This window comes from Bombina bombina, chromosome 1, assembly GCF_027579735.1.
Source record: "Bombina bombina isolate aBomBom1 chromosome 1, aBomBom1.pri, whole genome shotgun sequence".
NCBI lineage: Eukaryota > Metazoa > Chordata > Amphibia > Anura > Bombinatoridae > Bombina > Bombina bombina.
The window spans coordinates 1,462,498,696-1,462,518,356 of record NC_069499.1 but is presented as its reverse complement, the minus strand read 5'-3'; the positions used below and the strand labels follow the sequence as shown (position 1 = coordinate 1,462,518,356).

At 39.1% G+C, this 19,661-nt stretch overlaps 1 protein-coding gene across 1 annotated transcript in view; it reads right to left on the bottom strand.

The window, feature by feature from the left end:
- LOC128666516 (lysosomal alpha-glucosidase-like) overlaps nt 1-19,661 on the bottom strand; it is a 154,888-nt gene that overhangs the window by 96,145 nt on the left and 39,082 nt on the right. Inside the window, exons 2-4 of the mRNA XM_053721167.1 lie at nt 18,089-18,571; nt 17,381-17,526; nt 15,233-15,398 (exon numbers count right to left, since the gene is read on the bottom strand). Coding sequence (XP_053577142.1) covers nt 15,233-15,398; nt 17,381-17,526; nt 18,089-18,571 — 795 coding nt within the window. The remainder of the gene's footprint in view (nt 1-15,232; nt 15,399-17,380; nt 17,527-18,088; nt 18,572-19,661) is intronic.

Genomic DNA, 19,661 nt, shown 5'->3' with positions numbered 1-19,661 from the left:
GACAATAGAAAAAGTAAATATGATCAAAGAAATAAACTAACGTTTTTAAAATTGTAATACTCTATCAGAATCATAAAAGCTTCATTTTAATTTCACTAGACCTTTAAAGGGACATTAAACACTAAGGGAAAGATTACAAGTGGAGAAGTATTTAGCGATCCTGCTTGAACGCTAATACCGCTGAAAGTAGCATTTTGCGCACACAGGGTAGCTGAAAGTAATTTTAAAGGAAAGTCATTTTTTTGAGCACAGTTAAAAAATACCCAACACTTATGGCTCGCGCACTAACCCGACCATGTTTAACCAAGTGCTTTACTATACCCAACATAAATTATGCATATTTTACATTCCCATGTGCTTCATCTTCATCTGCTTCACATAGAAGAAATTGTTCTATTTATTTTTAAATTTATACTTTTATATATATATATATATATATATAAATAATGTCTTATAAAATATATATCTATCCCTTCATATCTATATGAATATACTGTATATAGCTATATACAGATATATATAGAAATATATTGGAATATAGGACTATATATTTAAAAATAGTTAGAACAATTTCTAGTATGTGAATAACATTGGAATGTAAAATAGTTACAGTAAATGCACACTAAACACATTATTAAATATTAATATTAATTATAATGATTTTACAAATGTTTTCAGGTATTCATCTAGAAAGGGCCCAATGTGTATTTGTATATATGTATATATATATATATATATATATATATATATATATATATATATATATATATATATATATATATATATATATATATATATATATATATATATATATTCATACAGTATATATATATTCATACAGTATATATATATATATACAGGGAGTGCAGAATTATTAGGCAAGTTGTATTTTTGAGGATTAATTTTATTATTGAACAACAACCATGTTCTCAATGAACCCAAAAAACTCATTAATATCAAAGCTGAATAGTTTTGGAAGTAGTTTTTAGTTTGTTTTTAGTTATAGCTATTTTAGGGGGATATCTGTGTGTGCAGGTGACTATTACTGTGCATAATTATTAGGCAACTTAACAAAAAACAAATATATACCCATTTCAATTATTTATTTTTAACAGTGAAACCAATATAACATCTCAACATTCACAAATATACATTTCTGGCATTCAAAAACAAAACAAAAACAAATCAGTGACCAATATAGCCACCTTTCTTTGCAAGGACACTCAAAAGCCTGCCATCCATGGATTCTGTCAGTGTTTTGATCTGTTCACCATCAACATTGAGTGCAGCAGCAACCACAGCCTCCCAGACACTGTTCAGAGAAGTGTACTGTTTTCCCTCCTTGTAAATCTCACATTTGATGATGGACCACAGGTTCTCAATGGGGTTCAGATCAGGTGAACAAGGAGGCCATGTCATTAGATTTTCTTCTTTTATACCCTTTCTTGCCAGCCACGCTGTGGAGTACTTGGACGCGTGTGATGGAGCATTGTCCTGCATGAAAATCATGTTTTTCTTGAAGGATGCAGACTTCTTCATGTACCACTGCTTGAAGAAGGTGTCTTCCAGAAACTGGCAGTAGGACTGGGAGTTGAGCTTGACTCCATCCTCAACCCGAAAAGGCCCCACAAGCTCATCTTTGATGATACCAGCCCAAACCAGTACTCCACCTCCACCTTGCTGGCGTCTGAGTCGGACTGGAGCTCTCTGCCCTTTACCAATCCAGCCACGGGCCCATCCATCTGGCCCATCAAGACTCACTCTCATTTCATCAGTCCATAAAACCTTAGAAAAATCAGTCTTGAGATATTTCTTGGCCCAGTCTTGACGTTTCAGCTTGTGTGTCTTGTTCAGTGGTGGTCGTCTTTCAGCCTTTCTTACCTTGGCCATGTCTCTGAGTATTGCACACCTTGTGCTTTTGGGCACTCCAGTGATGTTACAGCTCTGAAATATGGCCAAACTGGTGGCAAGTGGCATCTTGGCACCTGCACGCTTGACTTTTCTCAGTTCATGGGCAGTTATTTTACGCCTTGGTTTTTCCACACGCTTCTTGCGACCCTGTTGACTATTTTGAATGAAACGCTTGATTGTTCGATGATCACGCTTCAGAAGCTTTGCAATTTTAAGAGTGCTGCATGCCTCTGCAAGATATCTCACTATTTTTGACTTTCTGAGCCTGTCAAGTCCTTCTTTTGACCCATTTTGCCAAAGGAAAGGAAGTTGCCTAATAATTATGCACACCTGATATAGGGTGTTGATGTCATTAGACCACACTCCTTCTCATTACAGAGATGCACATCACCTAATATGCTTAATTGGTAGTAGGCTTTCGAGCCTATACAGCTTGGAGTAAGACAACATGCATAAAGAGGATGATGTGGTCAAAATACTCATTTGCCTAATAATTCTGCACTCCCTGTATATATATATATATATATATATATATATATATATATATATATATATATATAAATAATTATTTGTATACATGTTTATGTATGTGTTTTTATGTTTATATGTATGCATATAAATATATAGATACATAAATACAGATGTATCCACATACACTCAAATATATATATATATATATATATATATATATATATATATATATATATATATATATATATATATATATATATATACATACACATATTTAGACATAGCCCTTTCCAGTCAAACACCTTGACATATGCTATATACTTTAAAACTTTTTTTAATAGAATGTATATGAATAATTTTTATCATATAGTGTATGTATGAGTGTAACTGTATTTTTTAATGTATTAATTTTGTGTTTTGTGCACATGTTTTTTAGTCCCTTACCCTTTAGGCAAGGTCTTCAGTTGCTCCAATCAGACAAGGATAAATTTAGTTTGCATTTGAGCGATAGCTTTTACTTTCTACTTGTAATATTGTACTAAAGTTAGCGCCATTGTGATATTTATATTGCGACTCTCGCTACGCTTAGAGCGCCACTTGTAATCTAGCTCTAAATATATTTTATACTTATTGCATTGAGGTTATTCCCCACCTTCCTCTAGTCATGGTGCTGCCATGTTGAAGTTTGTCTTTCCCTATATTCCAGTGCGAACATGTTTGCACATGTGCAGTAACTCTCCTTCAGATACCCGCAGTGTAACTTAGGTTCCATAATGGCCGCACCCATAGTTAGAGGGAGGTACATGAAATGTATTTAGTGTTTAGTGCCCTTTTTAAAGCTATATCTTGGTATCCTTTGTTGAAGCAGGAGAAATGCACTATTGGGAGCTAGCTGAACACATTACTAAGCCAATGACAAGGGGCATACATGTGCAGCCACCAATCAGCAGCTACCTGCCAGCTCACGAGCCTACCTAGGTATGCTTTTAAACAAAGGATACCAAGAGAACTAAGCAAATTAGATAATAGAAGTAAAATGGAAAGTTATTTAAAATTGTATTCTCTATATGAATTATAAAGGATTTTTTTTTTCAGTTTAATGTCACTTTACGTTGGTTAAATGGCTATTGAAATATATTTCATGCTGATACTCAGGTATTCTTTTACTGGCACTCCCATCTTAGCGATGCACCTTCTCAAGCATGAAAATAAAGAAATTAACCCTTTCACTTGAGGATAACGGGTCATCATGTTAATTGCTGCCTATGAGTGTAATGTGAAAGGCGACCACGTCAGGGGTCCTGTGTGTGTTTTAACTAGCTCTCTGTCGGTTTTGTCCAGTATTATACAACCATATGTTACATGTTTGTTTATCAACAAGGGAAACTAGGGAATGGGGTTGGTGCTTGGAGACTCTCTCCTCTGTCTGTTTGCTTAGCAACTATCTACATATGAGACTATTAGTCCAACTTACCTAGGAACCAAAGGGTTAATCCCTCTTCAGTTCGCAGAGCAACAAACTATATGTTATAAGACCACCAGTCTATATTCACCACAATACTACAATATAGCATAGTATTAACCCCTTCACCAACACTAATAACGGGTGTAATTTCTGCTATATTCACAGACAATTAACACTCATAGAAAAACATTTTTTGGACAAACTAGGCAGAGAAGTGTTTTTAATATTTCCCAAGGCAGCATTTTTCCTAAAACTGCTTAGCTGTCTATTTTAAAGTGACTGAATAAATGTTAATTTTTAATGTGATATTTGTTCTTTGTGCCTCACAGCATTTTCTTTTGTACCTATCTATTATAGGTTAATTTGCATGTTAATACATAACTATACTGTGGCACACTTTGGGAAGCTGACCTCTCAACCTCCATAGTTCTTTACAAGATCATCCAAAAGAAGAAAAAAACTAAAAATGATCTGCCTTTTTTAGGACCATTTTTTCTTGTATAAGTCACTATGAATGTGCGTGTTGACATCACAGAGGTGGCAGGGCCACAATATGACAGGCAAGTAAGGGAGCTGGATGGGGGGGTTGCTTTCAATGGTAAATAGTGATTGTTCAATCAGTTCAGGAGCTCATTAATATCTGACCCTAACTGGCCACAGCAAAGTTGTTAAGATAAATATACCCCAGTATCTTTTCAACTGGTATGTCCATGGACTGCAAAGAAATGAATATTGTGCTAAGAAAATGACTATAGCAACACTTTTTAAAGCGAATATATTTTATGCAGATCTTTTGCAATTTAGTGCTTCATTTCAGATATATTCTGTTTATTTATGTGTGTCTGTGTGTATATATATATATATATATATATATATATATATATATATATATATATATATATATATATATATATATATGTGTATATATATATATATATATATATATGTACAGTATGTATATATAATATATACATATACATATAGAAAGAGAGAGATTTACAGAAGAAAAACAAAATTTATGCTTACCTGATAAATTTGTTTCTTTTTTAGACACAGTGGGGGGTAGTTATCAAGCCGTCTACTTTTCAGCCTTCGCCGGCCCAATACGCCCGCCTAAGCTCGCCTACCTTCGCCACCGCGGACCTTGAATACGTTCGCCTAAGTTATCAAATAAAGCTGTCAAAAAGCCACGGGGCGATGAGCAGCGGACTGTGAGAGTTATCACTCATCCGATCTCGCTGCTCTTCGGCTTTTTCCCAGCTTTATTGCTAGCCTGTCACTAAGCACCCACACTAAACTACACTGTTCTATCCCTATACCGGCGCCCCCGGAGCCTCCCGCAACTCAATAAAGTTACTAACCCCTAAACCGCCGCTCCTAGACCCTGCCGCAACTCTGATAAATGTATTAACCCCTAAACCGCCGCTCCTAGACCCTGCCGCAACTCTGATAAATGTATTAACCCCTAAACCGCCGCTCCCAGACACCGCCGCCACCTACATTATACCTAGTAACCCCTATCCTGCCCCCCCATACCGTCGCCCTCTATAATAAAATTATTAACCCCTATCCTGCTGATCCCGCACCTCGCCGCAACTAAATAAATAGTTTAACCCCTAAACCGCCGCTCCCTGAACCCGCCGCAACCTATATTAAACCTATTAACCCCTATCCTGCCCCCCCTACACCGTCGTCACCTATAATAAATTTATTAACCCCTATCCTGCCCCCCACTATACCGCCGCCACTGTAATAAAATTATTAACCCCTAAACCTAAGTCTAACCCTAACCCTAACGCCCCCCCTAACTTAAATATTAATTAAATAAATCTAAATAATATTACTCTTATTAACTAAATTAATCCTATTTAAAACTAAATACCTTTAAAATAAACCCTAATATAGCTACAATATAAATAATAATTATATTGTAGCTATCTTAGGATTTATTTTTATTTTACAGGCAACTTTCAATTTATTTTAACTAGGTACAATAGATATTAAATAGTTATTAACTATTTAATAGCTTACCTAGCTAAAATAAACTGAAATTTACCTGTAAAATAAATCATAACCTAAGTTACAATTACACCTAACACTACACTATACTTTAATAAATTATTCCTAATTAAAACTAAATACTTACCTATAAAATAAACCCTAATATAGCTACAATATAAATAATAATTATATTGTAGCTATCTTAGGATTTATATTTATTTTACAGGTAACTTTGTATTTATTTTAGCTAGTTAGAATAGTTATTAAATAGTTATTAACTATTTAATAACTACCTAGCTAAAAGAAATACAAAATTACCTGTAAAATAAATCCTAACCTAAGTTACAATTAAACCTAATACTACACTATCATTAAATTAATTAAATAAACTACCTACAAATAACTACAATTAAATACAATTACATAGACTAACTAAAGTACAAAAAAATAAAAAAAGCTAAGTTACAAAAAATAAAAAAATAAGTTACAAACATTTTAAAAATATTACAACAATTTTAAGCTACTTACACCTAATCTAAGCCCCCTAATAAAATAACAAACCCCCCCAAAATAAAAAAAATGCCCTACCCTATTCTAAATTAAATAAAGTTCAAAGCTCTTTTACCTTACCAGCCCTTAGAAAGGGCCATTTGTGGGGCTTGCCCCAAAGAAAACTGCTCTTTTGCCTGTAAAAGAAAAATACAACCCCCCCCAACATTAAAACCCACCACCCACATACCCCTAATCTAACCCAAACCCCCCTTACAAAAACCTAACACTAATCCCCTGAAGATCATCCTACCTTGAGTCGTCTTCACTCAGCCGAGCAGCGATGGAACCGAAGTGGACATCCGGAGCGGAAGAAGTTAATCCTGCAAGCGGCGCTGAAGAAATCTTCCATCCGATGAAGTCATCATCCAGGCGGCGCTGAAGAAGTCTTCGATCCGGGCGATGTCATCTTCCAAAAGGCGCTGAAGAGGTCTTCTATCCGGGCGATGTCATCTTCCAAGCCGGGTCTTGAATCTTCCTCCCGCCGACGCGGAACATCCTTCTTCACCGACGGACTACGACGAATGAAGGCTCCTTTAAGGGACGTCATCCAAGATGGTGTCCCCTCAATTCCGATTGGCTGATAGGATTCTATCAGCCAATCGGAATTAAGGTAGGAAAAATCTGATTGGCTGATGGAATCAGCCAATCAGATTGAGCTTGCATTCTATTGGCTGATCGGAACAGCCAATAGAATGCGAGCTCAATCTGATTGGCTGATTGGATCAGGCAATCGGATTGAACTTGAATCTGATTGGCTGATTCCATCAGCCAATCAGATTTTTCCTACCTTAATTCCGATTGGCTGATAGAATCCTATCAGCCAATCGGAATTGAGGGGACGCCATCTTGGATGACGTCCCTTAAAGGAGCCTTCATTCGTCGTAGTCCGTAGTCGTAGTTAGGTTTTTGTAAGGGGGGTTTGGGTTAGATTAGGGGTATGTGGGTGGTGGGTTTTAATGTTGGGGGGGTTGTATTTTTCTTTTACAGGCAAAAGAGCAGTTTTCTTTGGGGCAAGCCCCACAAATGGCCCTTTTAAGGGCTGGTAAGGTAAAAGAGCTTTGAAGTTTATTTAATTTAGAATAGGGTAGGGCATTTTTTTATTTTGGGGGGGTTTGTTATTTTATTAGGGGGCTTAGATTAGGTGTAAGTAGCTTAAAATTGTTGTAATATTTTTAAAATGTTTGTAACTTAGCTTTTTTTATTTTTTGTACTTTAGTTAGTCTATGTAATTGTATTTAATTGTAGTTATTTGTAGGTAGTTTATTTAATTAATTTAATGATAGTGTAGTATTAGGTTTAATTGTAACTTATGTTAGGATTTATTTTACAGGTAATTTTGTATTTCTTTTAGCTAGGTAGTTATTAAATAGTTAATAACTATTTAATAACTATTCTAACTAGCTAAAATAAATACAAAGTTACCTGTAAAATAAATATAAATCCTAAGATAGCTACAATGTAATTATTAATTATATTGTAGCTATCTTAGGGTTTATTTTACAGGTAAGTATTTAGTTTTAAATAGGAATAATTTATTTAAGTATAGTGTAGTGTTAGGTGTAATTGTAACTTAGGTTAGTTTTTATTTTACAGGTACATTTCTCTTTATTTTAGCTAGGTAGCTATTAAATAGTTAATAACTATTTAATAGCTATTGAACCTGGTTAAAATAAATTGAGTTGCCTGTAAAATAAAAATAAATCCTAAGAGAGCTACAAAATAATTATTATTTATATTGTAGCTATATTAGGGTTTATTTCACAGGTAAGTATTTAGTTTTAAATAGGATTAACTTAGTTAATAATAGAAATATTATTTAGATTTATTTAATTAATATTTAAGTTAGGGGGGTGTTAGGGTTAGTGTTAGACTTAGGTTTAGGGGTTAATAATTTTATTACAGTGGCGGCGGCGTAGTGGGGGGCAGGATAGGGGTTAATAAATGTATTATAGGTGGAGACGGTGTAGAGGGGGCAGATTAGGGGTTAATAAGTTTAATATAGGTTGCGGCGGATTCAGAGAGCGGCGGTTTAGGGGTTAATACATTTATTATAGTTGCGGTGGGCTCCGGGAGCGGCGGTTTAGGGGTTAATATGTATAGAGTAGCTTGCGGTGGGCTCCGGGAGTGGCGGTTTAGGGGGTAATAACTTTATTTAGTTGCGGCGGTGTAGGGGGGACAGATTAGGGGTACATGTTAGGGTGTTAGGTGCAGACAGCTCCCATAGAAATCAATGGGATGTCTGTCAGCAGCGAACTTGTACTTTCGCTATGGTCAGACTCCCATTGATTCCTATGGGATCCGCCGCCTCCAGGGGTGGCGGTTTGAAAACCAGGTACGCTGGGCCGTAAAAGTGCCGAGCGTACCTGCTAGTCATTTGATAACTAGCAAAAGTAGTGAGATTGTGCCGCACTTGTGTGCGGAACATCTGGAGTGACGTAAGAATCGATCTGTGTCGGACTGAGTCCGGCGGATCGAAGTTTACGTCACAAAATTCTACTTTTGCCGGTCTCGAGCCTTTGATAACTAAGGCGAATCAGCCTCGCCACAAATACGCTGCGGAATTCCAGCGTATTTGAGGTTGACGGCTTGATAACTACCCCCCTATGAGTCCACGGATTTCATCCTTACTTGTGGGATTACGCCTCCTGGTCAGCAGGAGGAGGCAAAGAGCACCACAGCAGAGCTGTTATATAGCTCCTCCCATCCCACCCACTCCAGTCATTCGACCAAAGTTAGGAAGAGAAAGGAAAAGCCAAGGTGCAGAGGTGTCTGAAGTTTACCAAAATTAATAACCTGTCTCATAGAACAGGGCAGGCCGTGGACTCATCGTGTCTAAAAAGAAACAAATTTATCAGGTAAGCATAAATTTTCTTTTCTTTTTAAAGACACGATGAGTCCACGGATTTCATCCTTACTTGTCGGATACAATACCAAAGCTAAAGTACACGGATGATAAGGGAGGGACAAGACAGGGAACCTAAACGGAAGGCACCACTGCTTGAAGAACCTTTCTCAAAAAACAGCCTCAGCCGAAGCAAAGGTATCAAATTTAGAAAATTTAGAAAAAGTGTGAAGAGAGGATCAAGTTGCAGCCTTGCAAATCTGTTCAAAAGAAGCAACATTTTTGAATGCCCATGAGGAAGCAACAGCCCTGGTGGAATGAGCCGCAACTCTCTCAGGAGGCTGCTGTTCACCAGTCTCATATGCAAAACGGATGATACTCTTCAGCCAAAAAGAAAGAGAGGTAGCCGTAGCTTTCTGACCCTTACGTTTCCCCAAAAAAATGACAAATAAAGAAGACGATTGACAAAAGTCCTTAGTCGCTTGCAAGTAAAATTTTAAAGCACGGACTACGTCCAAATTGTGCAGCAGACGTTCCTTCAGAAAAGAAGGATTAGTACACAAGGAAGGAACAACAATCTCCTGATTAATGTTCTTGTCTGAAACAACTTTAGGAAGAAAACCAAGTTTAGTACGTAACACCACCTTATCCAAATGAAAAATAAGGTAAGGTGAATTATATTGTAATTCCGAAAGCTCAGACACTCTTCGAGCAGAAGAAATGGCAACAAGAAACAAAACTTTCCAAGATAACAACTTAATATCTATGGAATGCATAGGTTCAAACGGAACCCCTTAAAGAACTTTAAGAACTAAATTCAAACTCCATGGAGGAGCAATTGGTTTAAACACAGTCCTGATTCTAATCAAAGCCTGACAAAAAGATTGAATATCTGGTACATCTGCCAGACGCTTGTGCAACAAAATAGATAAGGCAGAGATCTGACCCTTTAGGGAACTTGCTGATAACCCCTTCTTCAATCCTTCTTGGAAAAAAGACAAAATCCTGGGAATCCTAACTTTACTCCATGAGTAGCCCCTGGATTCACACCAATAAAGATATTTGCGCCATATCTTATGGTAAATCTTCCTAGTTACCGGCTTACGTGCCTGAATTAAGGTATATATAACCGAATCAGAGAAACCCCGCTTGGATAAGATTAAGCGTTCAATCTCCAAGCAGTAAGCTGCAGAGAAACTAGATTCGGGTGAAGGAAGGGTCCCTGAATGAGAAGGTCCTTCCTCAATGGAAGCTTCCAAGGTGGCAGAGATGACATGTCCACCAGATCGGCATACCAAATCCTGCGAGGCCACGCAGGAGGGATGAGGATCACTGATGCCTTCTCCTGTTTGATTCGAGCAATAACCCGGGGAAGAAGCGCAAACAGGGGGAATAGATATGCTAGGCTGAAGGACCAAGGAACTGCCAAGGCATCTATCAGTTTGGCCTGGGGGTCCCTGGACCTGTATCTTGGAAGCTTGGCATTCTGACGAGATGCCATGAGATCCAACTCCGGCCAACCCCATCTAAGAATCAGGTTGGAGAATATTTCCGGATGGAGTTCCCACTCTCCTGGATGAAAGGTCTGCCTGCTCAGAAAATCTGCCTCCCACTTGTCCACCCCTGGGATGTGGATCGCCGACAGATGGCAAGAATGGGCCTCCGCCCACTGGATTATCTTGGCTACCTCGGTCATCGCTAAGGAACTCCTCGTTCCTCCCTGATGATTGATGAAAGCCACCATCGTTATGTTGTCCGACTGGAATCTGATGAATTGGGCCGAAGCCAACTGAGGCCAGGCCCGAAGCGCATTGAAGATCGCCCTCAGCTCTAGGATGTTGATGGGAAGGAGAGACTCTGCCTGAGTCCATACTCCATCAGCCTTTAAAGAGCCCCAGAGTGCTCCCCATCCTAAAAGGCTGGCATCCATTGTCACAATCACCCATGAAGGTCTGCAAAAGCATGTCCCCTGGGATAGATGATCCAGAGACAACCACCATTGAAGAGAGTCCCTCGTCTCCTGTTCTAGGGTTATTCGAGGAGACAAATCTGTATAATCTCCATTCCACTGCCTGAGCATGCTTAGCTGCAGAGGCCTGAGGTGAAACCGAGCAAACAGTATGATGTCCATTGCCGCCACCATCAATCCGATTACCTCCATGCACTGAGCCACTGACGGCTGAGGAGTGGACTTAAGGGCTCGACATGTATTCAGAATCTTTGACTTTCTGACCTCTGTCAGAAAAATCCTCATGGATATAGAGTCGATTCGAGTTCCCAAGAAGGGTACCCTTGTCTTCGGAATTAAAGAACTCTTTTCCAGATTTACCTTCCACCCGTGAGTTCTCAGGAAGGATAGCACAATGTCGGTATGGGACCTTGTTTGCCGACAAGATGATGCCTGGAGTAGAATATCGTCCAGATAAGGCGCCACCGCAATGCCCCGCAGTCTTAGAACTGCCAGCAGAGACCCCAGAACCTTTGTGAAAATTCTGGGTGCCGTGGCCAGACCGAAAGGAAGAGCCACAAACTGAAAGTGTTTGCCCAGAAAGGCAAACCTCAGGAACTTGTGATGATCTCTGTGGATAGGAACATGAAGATATGCATCCTTTAGATCCACTGTTGTCATAAATTGACCCTCCTGGATCAATGGAAGGATGGTACGAATAGTTTCCATCTTGAAAGATGGAACTCTGAGAAATTTTTTTAGACTCTTGAGGTCTAAAATAGGTCTGAAAGTTCCCTTCTTTTTGGGAACTACAAACAGATTTGAATAAAACCCCTGCCCCTGTTCTTGTATTGGAACGGGACAAATTACTCCCTTGGAAGAGAGGTCTCTTACACAATGTAAGAACGCCTCTCTTTTTATCTGGTCTGCAGATAATCTTGAAAGAAGAAACCTTCCCCGGGGAGGGTAATTTCTGAACTCCAGTTTGTATACCTGAGATACTATCTTTATAGCCCAGGGATCCTGAACATCCCACACCTGAATGAAGAAGGAAAGTCTGCCCCCTACCAGATCCGGTCCCGGATCGGGGGCAAACCCTTCATGCTGACTTGGAATCAGCGGCGGGTTTCTTGGATTGTTTACCCTTGTTCTAAGAGTGGTTGGGTTTCCAAGTTGACTTGGATTGCGAATAGTTTCCTTCCTATTTAGAGGAGAAAGAGAAAGAATTTCCCTTGAAATTTTGAAAGGAACGAAAATTACTCTGTCGTCCCTTCTGCTTATTTCTTTTGTCTTGAGGAAGGAAATGACCCTTGCCTCCCGTGATGTCAGAGATAATTTCCTTCAATCCAGGTTCAAACAAGGTCTTTCCCCTTTAGGGAATTGCCAAGATCTTAGATTTGGACGATACATCCGCAGACCAAGGTTTCAACCATAAGGCTCTGCGGGCTAGAATAGAAAACCCTGAACTTTTAGCTGCCAATTTAGTAATTTGCAGGGAAGCATCTGTTATGAAAGAGTTTGCTAATTTCAGAGCTTTAATCCGATCCTGGATTTCTTCTAAGGAAGTCTCAGTCTTAAGAGATTCCGCAAGAGCATCAAACCAATAAGCTGCCGCACTGGTGACTGTAACAATGCATGCGGCAGGTTGTAACAGCAAACCCTGGTGAACATAGATCTTTTTCAGTAGACCCTCCAACTTCTTGTCCATGGGGTCCTTGAAAGCACAACTATCCTCAATAGGCATAGTAGTTCGTTTGGCCAAGGTGGAAATAGCCCCCTCCACCTTAGGAACCGTTTGCCAAGTTTCCTTGACAACGTCCGCAATTGGGAACATTTTCTTGAAAATAGGAGAAGGAGAGAAGGGAATACCAGGTATCTCCCATTCCTTAGAGATAATCTCTGAAGTTCGCTTGGGAACTGGAAAAACCTCTGAGTAGGAAGGAACCTCTAAGTATCTGTCTAACTTACTCAATTTCTCAGAAACGACCACTCCCGCGGAGTCACAGTCGTCCAAAGTCACTAAAACCTCCCTGAGTAACAGGCGGAGGTGTTCTAGTTTAAACCTGAAAGAAACAACTTCTGAATCAGTCAAAGGTAAGGAACTCCCTAAGTCTGAAATGTCACCTTCTGATAGAACCTCCGTACCCTCTATCTCTGATCCCTGGGAGGGTACGTCCGAGGTTGCCACCAGAGCATCAGAAACTTAATTGACCACATAGTTGTCCTTCCTTTTACGTTTGCCTTGAAGTATAGGAAAGGCAGATAACGCCTCAGACAGAGTAGAAGACATAACTGCAGCTATGTCCCTTAATGTAACTGCAGCAGAAACTTCAGACAAAGCACAGGGCACTGCTTGGGCGGGCTTTAAGGGTTGGGACGTTTGGGGAGAAAGCTGTGGCATACTCTGACTCTCATTGTTAGACTCCTGAGAGGCATCCGCCATTGACAATTTTTTATCATGGATTTTTTTTTCTTTATAGCTTAGAGCCCTCTCAATACATGAGGGACAAAAAGGAACAGGAGGTTCCACATTGGCATACAAACACATTGCACAAGTAATATTTTCTATGTCCATACTATAGAACAGGCCAGAAAATGAACTAAACAAAAAATTTAAAATTTGCCTCTAAATTTATACTGGCCCTTTAAATGTACAACTCAGAACTCTCTTACTATATGAGAGAAAGAGTAATGTAAGAGGTAAGTTCTAATAATAGAAATAATACAGTGCCTTTAAATTAGTAAATGAAGTTATTTTACTGTGCAGAACAAAATAACACTGTGCCTTTAAGAATTAAATGTATCCGTTTTTTACTGTGCTGAGCAGAAAAAGTGTTTTATATCTGAGTAGTTTTTTGTTTAAAATATAAAAACTTTTTGCCCCATTCAGACACCTCTCCACCTCAACAGCTAAGCTGAGGCGCCTACCTGCCGACCAGTCCCCAGACCTCTCTCAGTAATGTATCCGGTCAGGCTTCAGGGCGCTAGCAACCGCTTGCTTTCTTAACCATTCGGTTTTAGCGCAATCCCGAAGAGCTGTATCACTACGCAGTAGATATGTCCTTTGCAAAACCGGAACAGGTGTCTAAGCAAACTGCGCAGCGTCTAGTAAGCGTGCAAATAGAAGCCCCGCCCATCGTGGGCGTCAATCTTTATACAGTCCTTACCGGGAATTTTTAGTAATAAAAAATGACCGATAATGCCCCTTTAACCTTAGCCCAGTGCCTGTACTTATGCTGTCACCATAGGAAAACCCCTTCCATACAGGAAGAGACTCTATTCCCAGGAAATCAAAGTAATAAATTTACAAGTGCAGAGTCCACTCTGAGTTTAATTAAATGTGCCCCAGAATCACAAGAAACTGCACTTACCTTAACGCTGTCTGACAGCAAGATAGCTCCAACAGGTTTAGGAGGTCCTCTCCCTCCCATAGCCCTGTGGAAACAGGTAGGACCTGAGTTAAAGATTGCTTAGGTCATCATGAGAAGGGCAGCATAACAATATGGGAGGCGCAGTGAGAATTATGTCCCACCAGTTCCCATTGCTCTAAAGCCACCAAATGCTCTACTGTAGAGGCTGATATGGACTACGGCTACACCCCAGACAAAACAGCACACTCTGGCACTGCTTTAAAAATAAAAAACTCTTGATTGAAGAATCAAAAACTAACACCTCACTTTGCCATCTCCTATCACTAACGTAGGCAAAGAGAATGACTGGAGTGGGAGGGAGGGGAGGAGCTATATAACAGCTCTGCTGTGGTGCTCTTTGCCTCCTCCTGCTGACCAGGAGGCGTAATCCCACAAGTAAGGATGAAATCCGTGGACTCATCGTGTCTTTAAAAAGAAATATATATTTTGCTATAAAGCACATGTATAAATTTAGATGCTAATATGTATGTGTATATATATATATATATATATATATATATATATATATATACACACACACACACAGTATATATAAAAATGCATTTTGGGATTTTATAAACACAAGCCACAAGAGGATAAAGACCTTCCAAGAAAGTCCAACCACAGTTTACCGTAGGAATCAGGTCTCTATTCCAGTACGTGAGTCGGTTCCACTTGAGGTCCAGGTTGATGGAGGTGAGATGTTCCCCCAGTCCGTATAAATAATGGGAAGGAAGAGAGGTGGAGATTTGCAGGAACTGGTCAGCAAACAGCAGAGGAGCCAGGGTGGTGTTCAGCCTAAGGAAGCAATGAGAGAATGAGAGAGAGCTGACGTCAGACAAGACAAACACTCACCAGGACGCAAAAACACTAAACCCGGAGCATATTAAATATATGGGAAAGGTAACGCAATTTGTTTAACAAGAATATTTCTATGTTATAAAATCCTAAAGTAAAAGAGAAAGAGGAAAACAGGAGTTCAGCTTAGAGTGTTGTAGATTTGTAGAATTTTTGCAATATTGCTATAGTACAAAGGGAGTAGGAGATAATCACTTCCTGCAGTACTAGCAGGAACAAACAGAATGTTATTAAAGTCTGGCACATACATAGCGCTATTCTTTGGCCTACACTTGGCAGTATACTGTAGGTAAACTAAACAGTCTTCTGGTTCCTTTCTGACAAATAATTCTATCTTTCTAGATAAGATCCCATCAGAAAACAGATATACTTCTGTTGCTACAAACATGTAGAACAGACACTGGGAATTCTGTTGTCCCTAAACCCTCTCACTCATTACAAGTTGCGTTCACATTTGGTGCATATATTTTTCACAACCAGAGATACATGGATCATACACACCCACAGATCTAGCTGGCCTAGGGCAAAGCAATCCTCTAGGTACCAGTGTTTCACTGTTGAGAATTGAATGAGTGTGAATAAAGAGTCTTAATACTAGGACTAATGACTGTGAGCAGGGAAAGAAAGAATGTCTTAAGACTTGGGGAGTGGTGAGATCTACAGCTCTCTGCTCTGACGGGATACACAAACTACATCCATGATGTGCTATGAAATAAAAGAATAATCTTTGGAGATAATCTGTGGTGCTGTGGCATTTCTTTCTGGACTTTACTTTGGCGAGATATATATCAAACACATCGCATCCGTACTTTAGAAAGTCAAATTTCAGCGTTAGAGCTGTTTATATAGGGTCTATATAGCAGGGATAGGCAAGGTGTCCGTACACGGACACTGGTGTCCGTGACTGGCCCTTGCAGTGTCAGCCACCAATTTTGCGGTGGGGAGAGAGGAGTAGGACAGATGACGCAGGCGGCACCACGTTTTGCAGGGTTGGGGGTCGCAACCACAGGACGCCGCCTAGTAGTGGGAAAGTGAGTGAGAGAGAGGAAAGAAGCAAGCTGCCTGCAGTGCAGCCTGTGTCAACCACCCGTGAGCCGTGACCCTTCCCGATTCCTTGATCTGTGCGGCAGCGTGGTGCTGGTGTCTGTGTGTAGAAGACTGCCGCCTACTCTGATAAACCTTACCTAACCAAATAGGTAACCAACCATGATGATCAAGCGATTAACATCAAGGTGGGAGAGTTTGGTTAGGAGTTGCAGACTCTCAATACAAAAAAAAAAAGATTAGAATTTTGAAAGCATTTTATACTAGTATACCACAAGCAGTCTTTATATAAATGCTATTTTAAACTTGTTTGATTAGATGACTAATTTGTACTTGTGGAACTAGACCAGGGGCAACCAACAAGCAGCCCATTTGACAGCAAAGTGCTGCTCTCCTGACTTATAGAAACATAGAATGTGTCTGCAGATAGGAACCATTCGACCCATCTAGTCTGCCCAATTTTCTGAATATTTTTATTAGTTCCTGGCCTTATCTTATACCTAGCATAGCCTTATGCCTATCCCATTTATTTTTAAATTCTTTCACTGTCTCTACCACTTCTGCTGAATGGCTATTCCACCATGCATCCACTACCCTCTCGGTAAAGAGTGTTTTTTGATGTTTTTAATTTGAAATGTACTTTGGTGTCCTTCACTTAGGTCTGTACTTTGGAAAATGTCCGCCATAGCCTTGGTCCATGCCTATCCCTGCTATATAGGGTTCTACATAGGAAGGAGAGACATATACATTGCAATATAATGCTCAGAAAATTTTTTTTATGTGATTTCTCTACATGCTGGTGAGTTTTTGACCCTAGAACTGCCTTGGGTCCTTTTATTCCCAGTGTAAACTGAACTAAAACCATAAACCCTACTCACAAGACAAGTCCATTAGATTTCCTGAGCACAACAAGGCCAAACGGGTCACAGGAGAACTGGACATCATATAGGGTATTGGCTGCTTTCCCACTGACTTGTGGGGTCTTGATGGGAACCTCATAACGCTTCTGAGCTGGGTCCTTAATCTAGGTGAAAATATAAATGACAACAGTTATAGACAGGATCCTTGCAATCCTACCATCTTTTGTCTGGCAGTTCGGATACTGGCTGTTAACTAGATGAGGCAAAACTAAAGTGCAGTATTAACATATGGACATCTTAAAAAGGAAAAATAAGTTACCTACAAGTGAAAATGTATGGCAGTTCTTACTTTCACCCCTTTAAAATGATATAAACAGTTATTAACAATAAGCAAATGTACACTCATTAATGTATAGCTACAAATAGGAATTATATTCATTAGGGCTAAACAAGGTCTTACAATCTACAGCACCTCTAGAATTGATAGTCAGCAACAGAAGCTTTTTTTTAATATTATGGAGCAGATCACACTAATACAGCTGTGGGGTTTTGCTTATAAATCAAGAAGCATCTACACCACAGAGCATTATTGCATTAACATGAGCTTTATATTAGTTTAAAAAAATGCAAAACAAAAACCAAACTATTTAACATTTAAAAAATGCTCTTTTATACACATGATAGAAATGTATAGTCTCATTTTAAATTCACAGTTAAGTCACTTACAGTAAAGTGCAGTCGTCCCTCTGTCTCAAAGTGCACGTCCAGTTGCAGGGTCATTACATCCTTGGGCATAAATGTGTTGAAGGTGCGGGTGAGAGTGGCTCTGAGCCCAGTGTCTGTTTGGGACAGGTTGGACATCTTGTAGCTTGGGTATGAGGGTGGAAAGAAGCACCATGGTTGCCCAATGCCTGGAGAGTTCTCTGTTGGGCAGTAACAGCAGCCACGGGCTTCACACTGTTCCTTTGTGAGAACCTTCTCTGGGGCGCAGTCAAACCGGCTGTCAGGGGCCACATCACACTGCACAGGGTCATTATATAAGGAGGTTGCAGAGCATACTGTAGATAACATGAGGAGCACGTGCACCCCCCAGGCTACCGCCTCTGGTCTCACTGTTCCTTTGCTCTTGATCCCTCTCCATGACATCCTGCAGCCCACTGTAAACATAAAATATATGTAGTTACTAAGGGCCAACATATCTACAAGCATCTTACAAACACATGTAGAACACATGTAGAACCCAATTGTTTTTAATTATTTACTTTAAAAATACAATTTATTATGCCCTGGTAACATAATACAATATCTAGACATTTTGGAATAAATTTTGTCCATTACAGGACATAATAGTAAACATTTAAATGTGCACAAGGGATAAGGGGTTTGTCTCGGGTGTTTGTGCTCATCGGGTTTATCGCTCGTATTACGAGTTGAAAGTAAACACGATTGCTTGAGGGCAATCTCGATTTACGCTAGCATGATTACCGCAACTTCAGACCTCTGGTTAACTCTTTCCCAGGGAAAGAAAGTTGCACTACATCTAAGTTGCACTTCACTTAATCAGAATTACATTACAAAGTACTCTTACACTCATAATAACACAATCTAATAAAAATTATTTTTTAAAAAATATTGCACACATTAAGATACATACATATACATCTCTAAATATGTATGTGTACATATATATATATATATATATATATATATATATATATGTGTGTGTGTATACGTGTGTGTGTGTGTGTGTGTCTATATATGTATGTGTACATATGTATTTTTGTATTTATATGTGTTTATATATATATATATTTACAGACATATATACACATATAAATACATATGTACACATATATAGACAGTTAAAGAGAGATGAAACTCAAATTTTTTTCTGTCATGATACATATTTAGAGTATGCAATTTTGAGAAATTTCTTATTTACTCCTATAAGCTATTTGTCTTCGTTCTCTTGGTATCTTTATTTGAAAAAGCTTAGGAGCCAAACCATTTTTGGGTCAGCACCCTGGGTAGCGCTGATTGGTGGCTACATTTAGCTACCAATCAGCAAGCGCTATCCAGGTGCTGAACCAGAAATGGGCCGGCTTCAAAGCTTACATTCCTGCTTTTAAAATAAAGATATTAAGAGAACGTAGAAAAATTGATAATAGGAGTAAATTAGAAAGTTGTTTAAAATGTCTTGATGTATCTGAATCATGAAAGAAAAAAACAAAATTTATGCTTACCTGATAAATGTATTTCTCTTGTGGTGTATCCAGTCCACGGGTTCATCCATTACTTG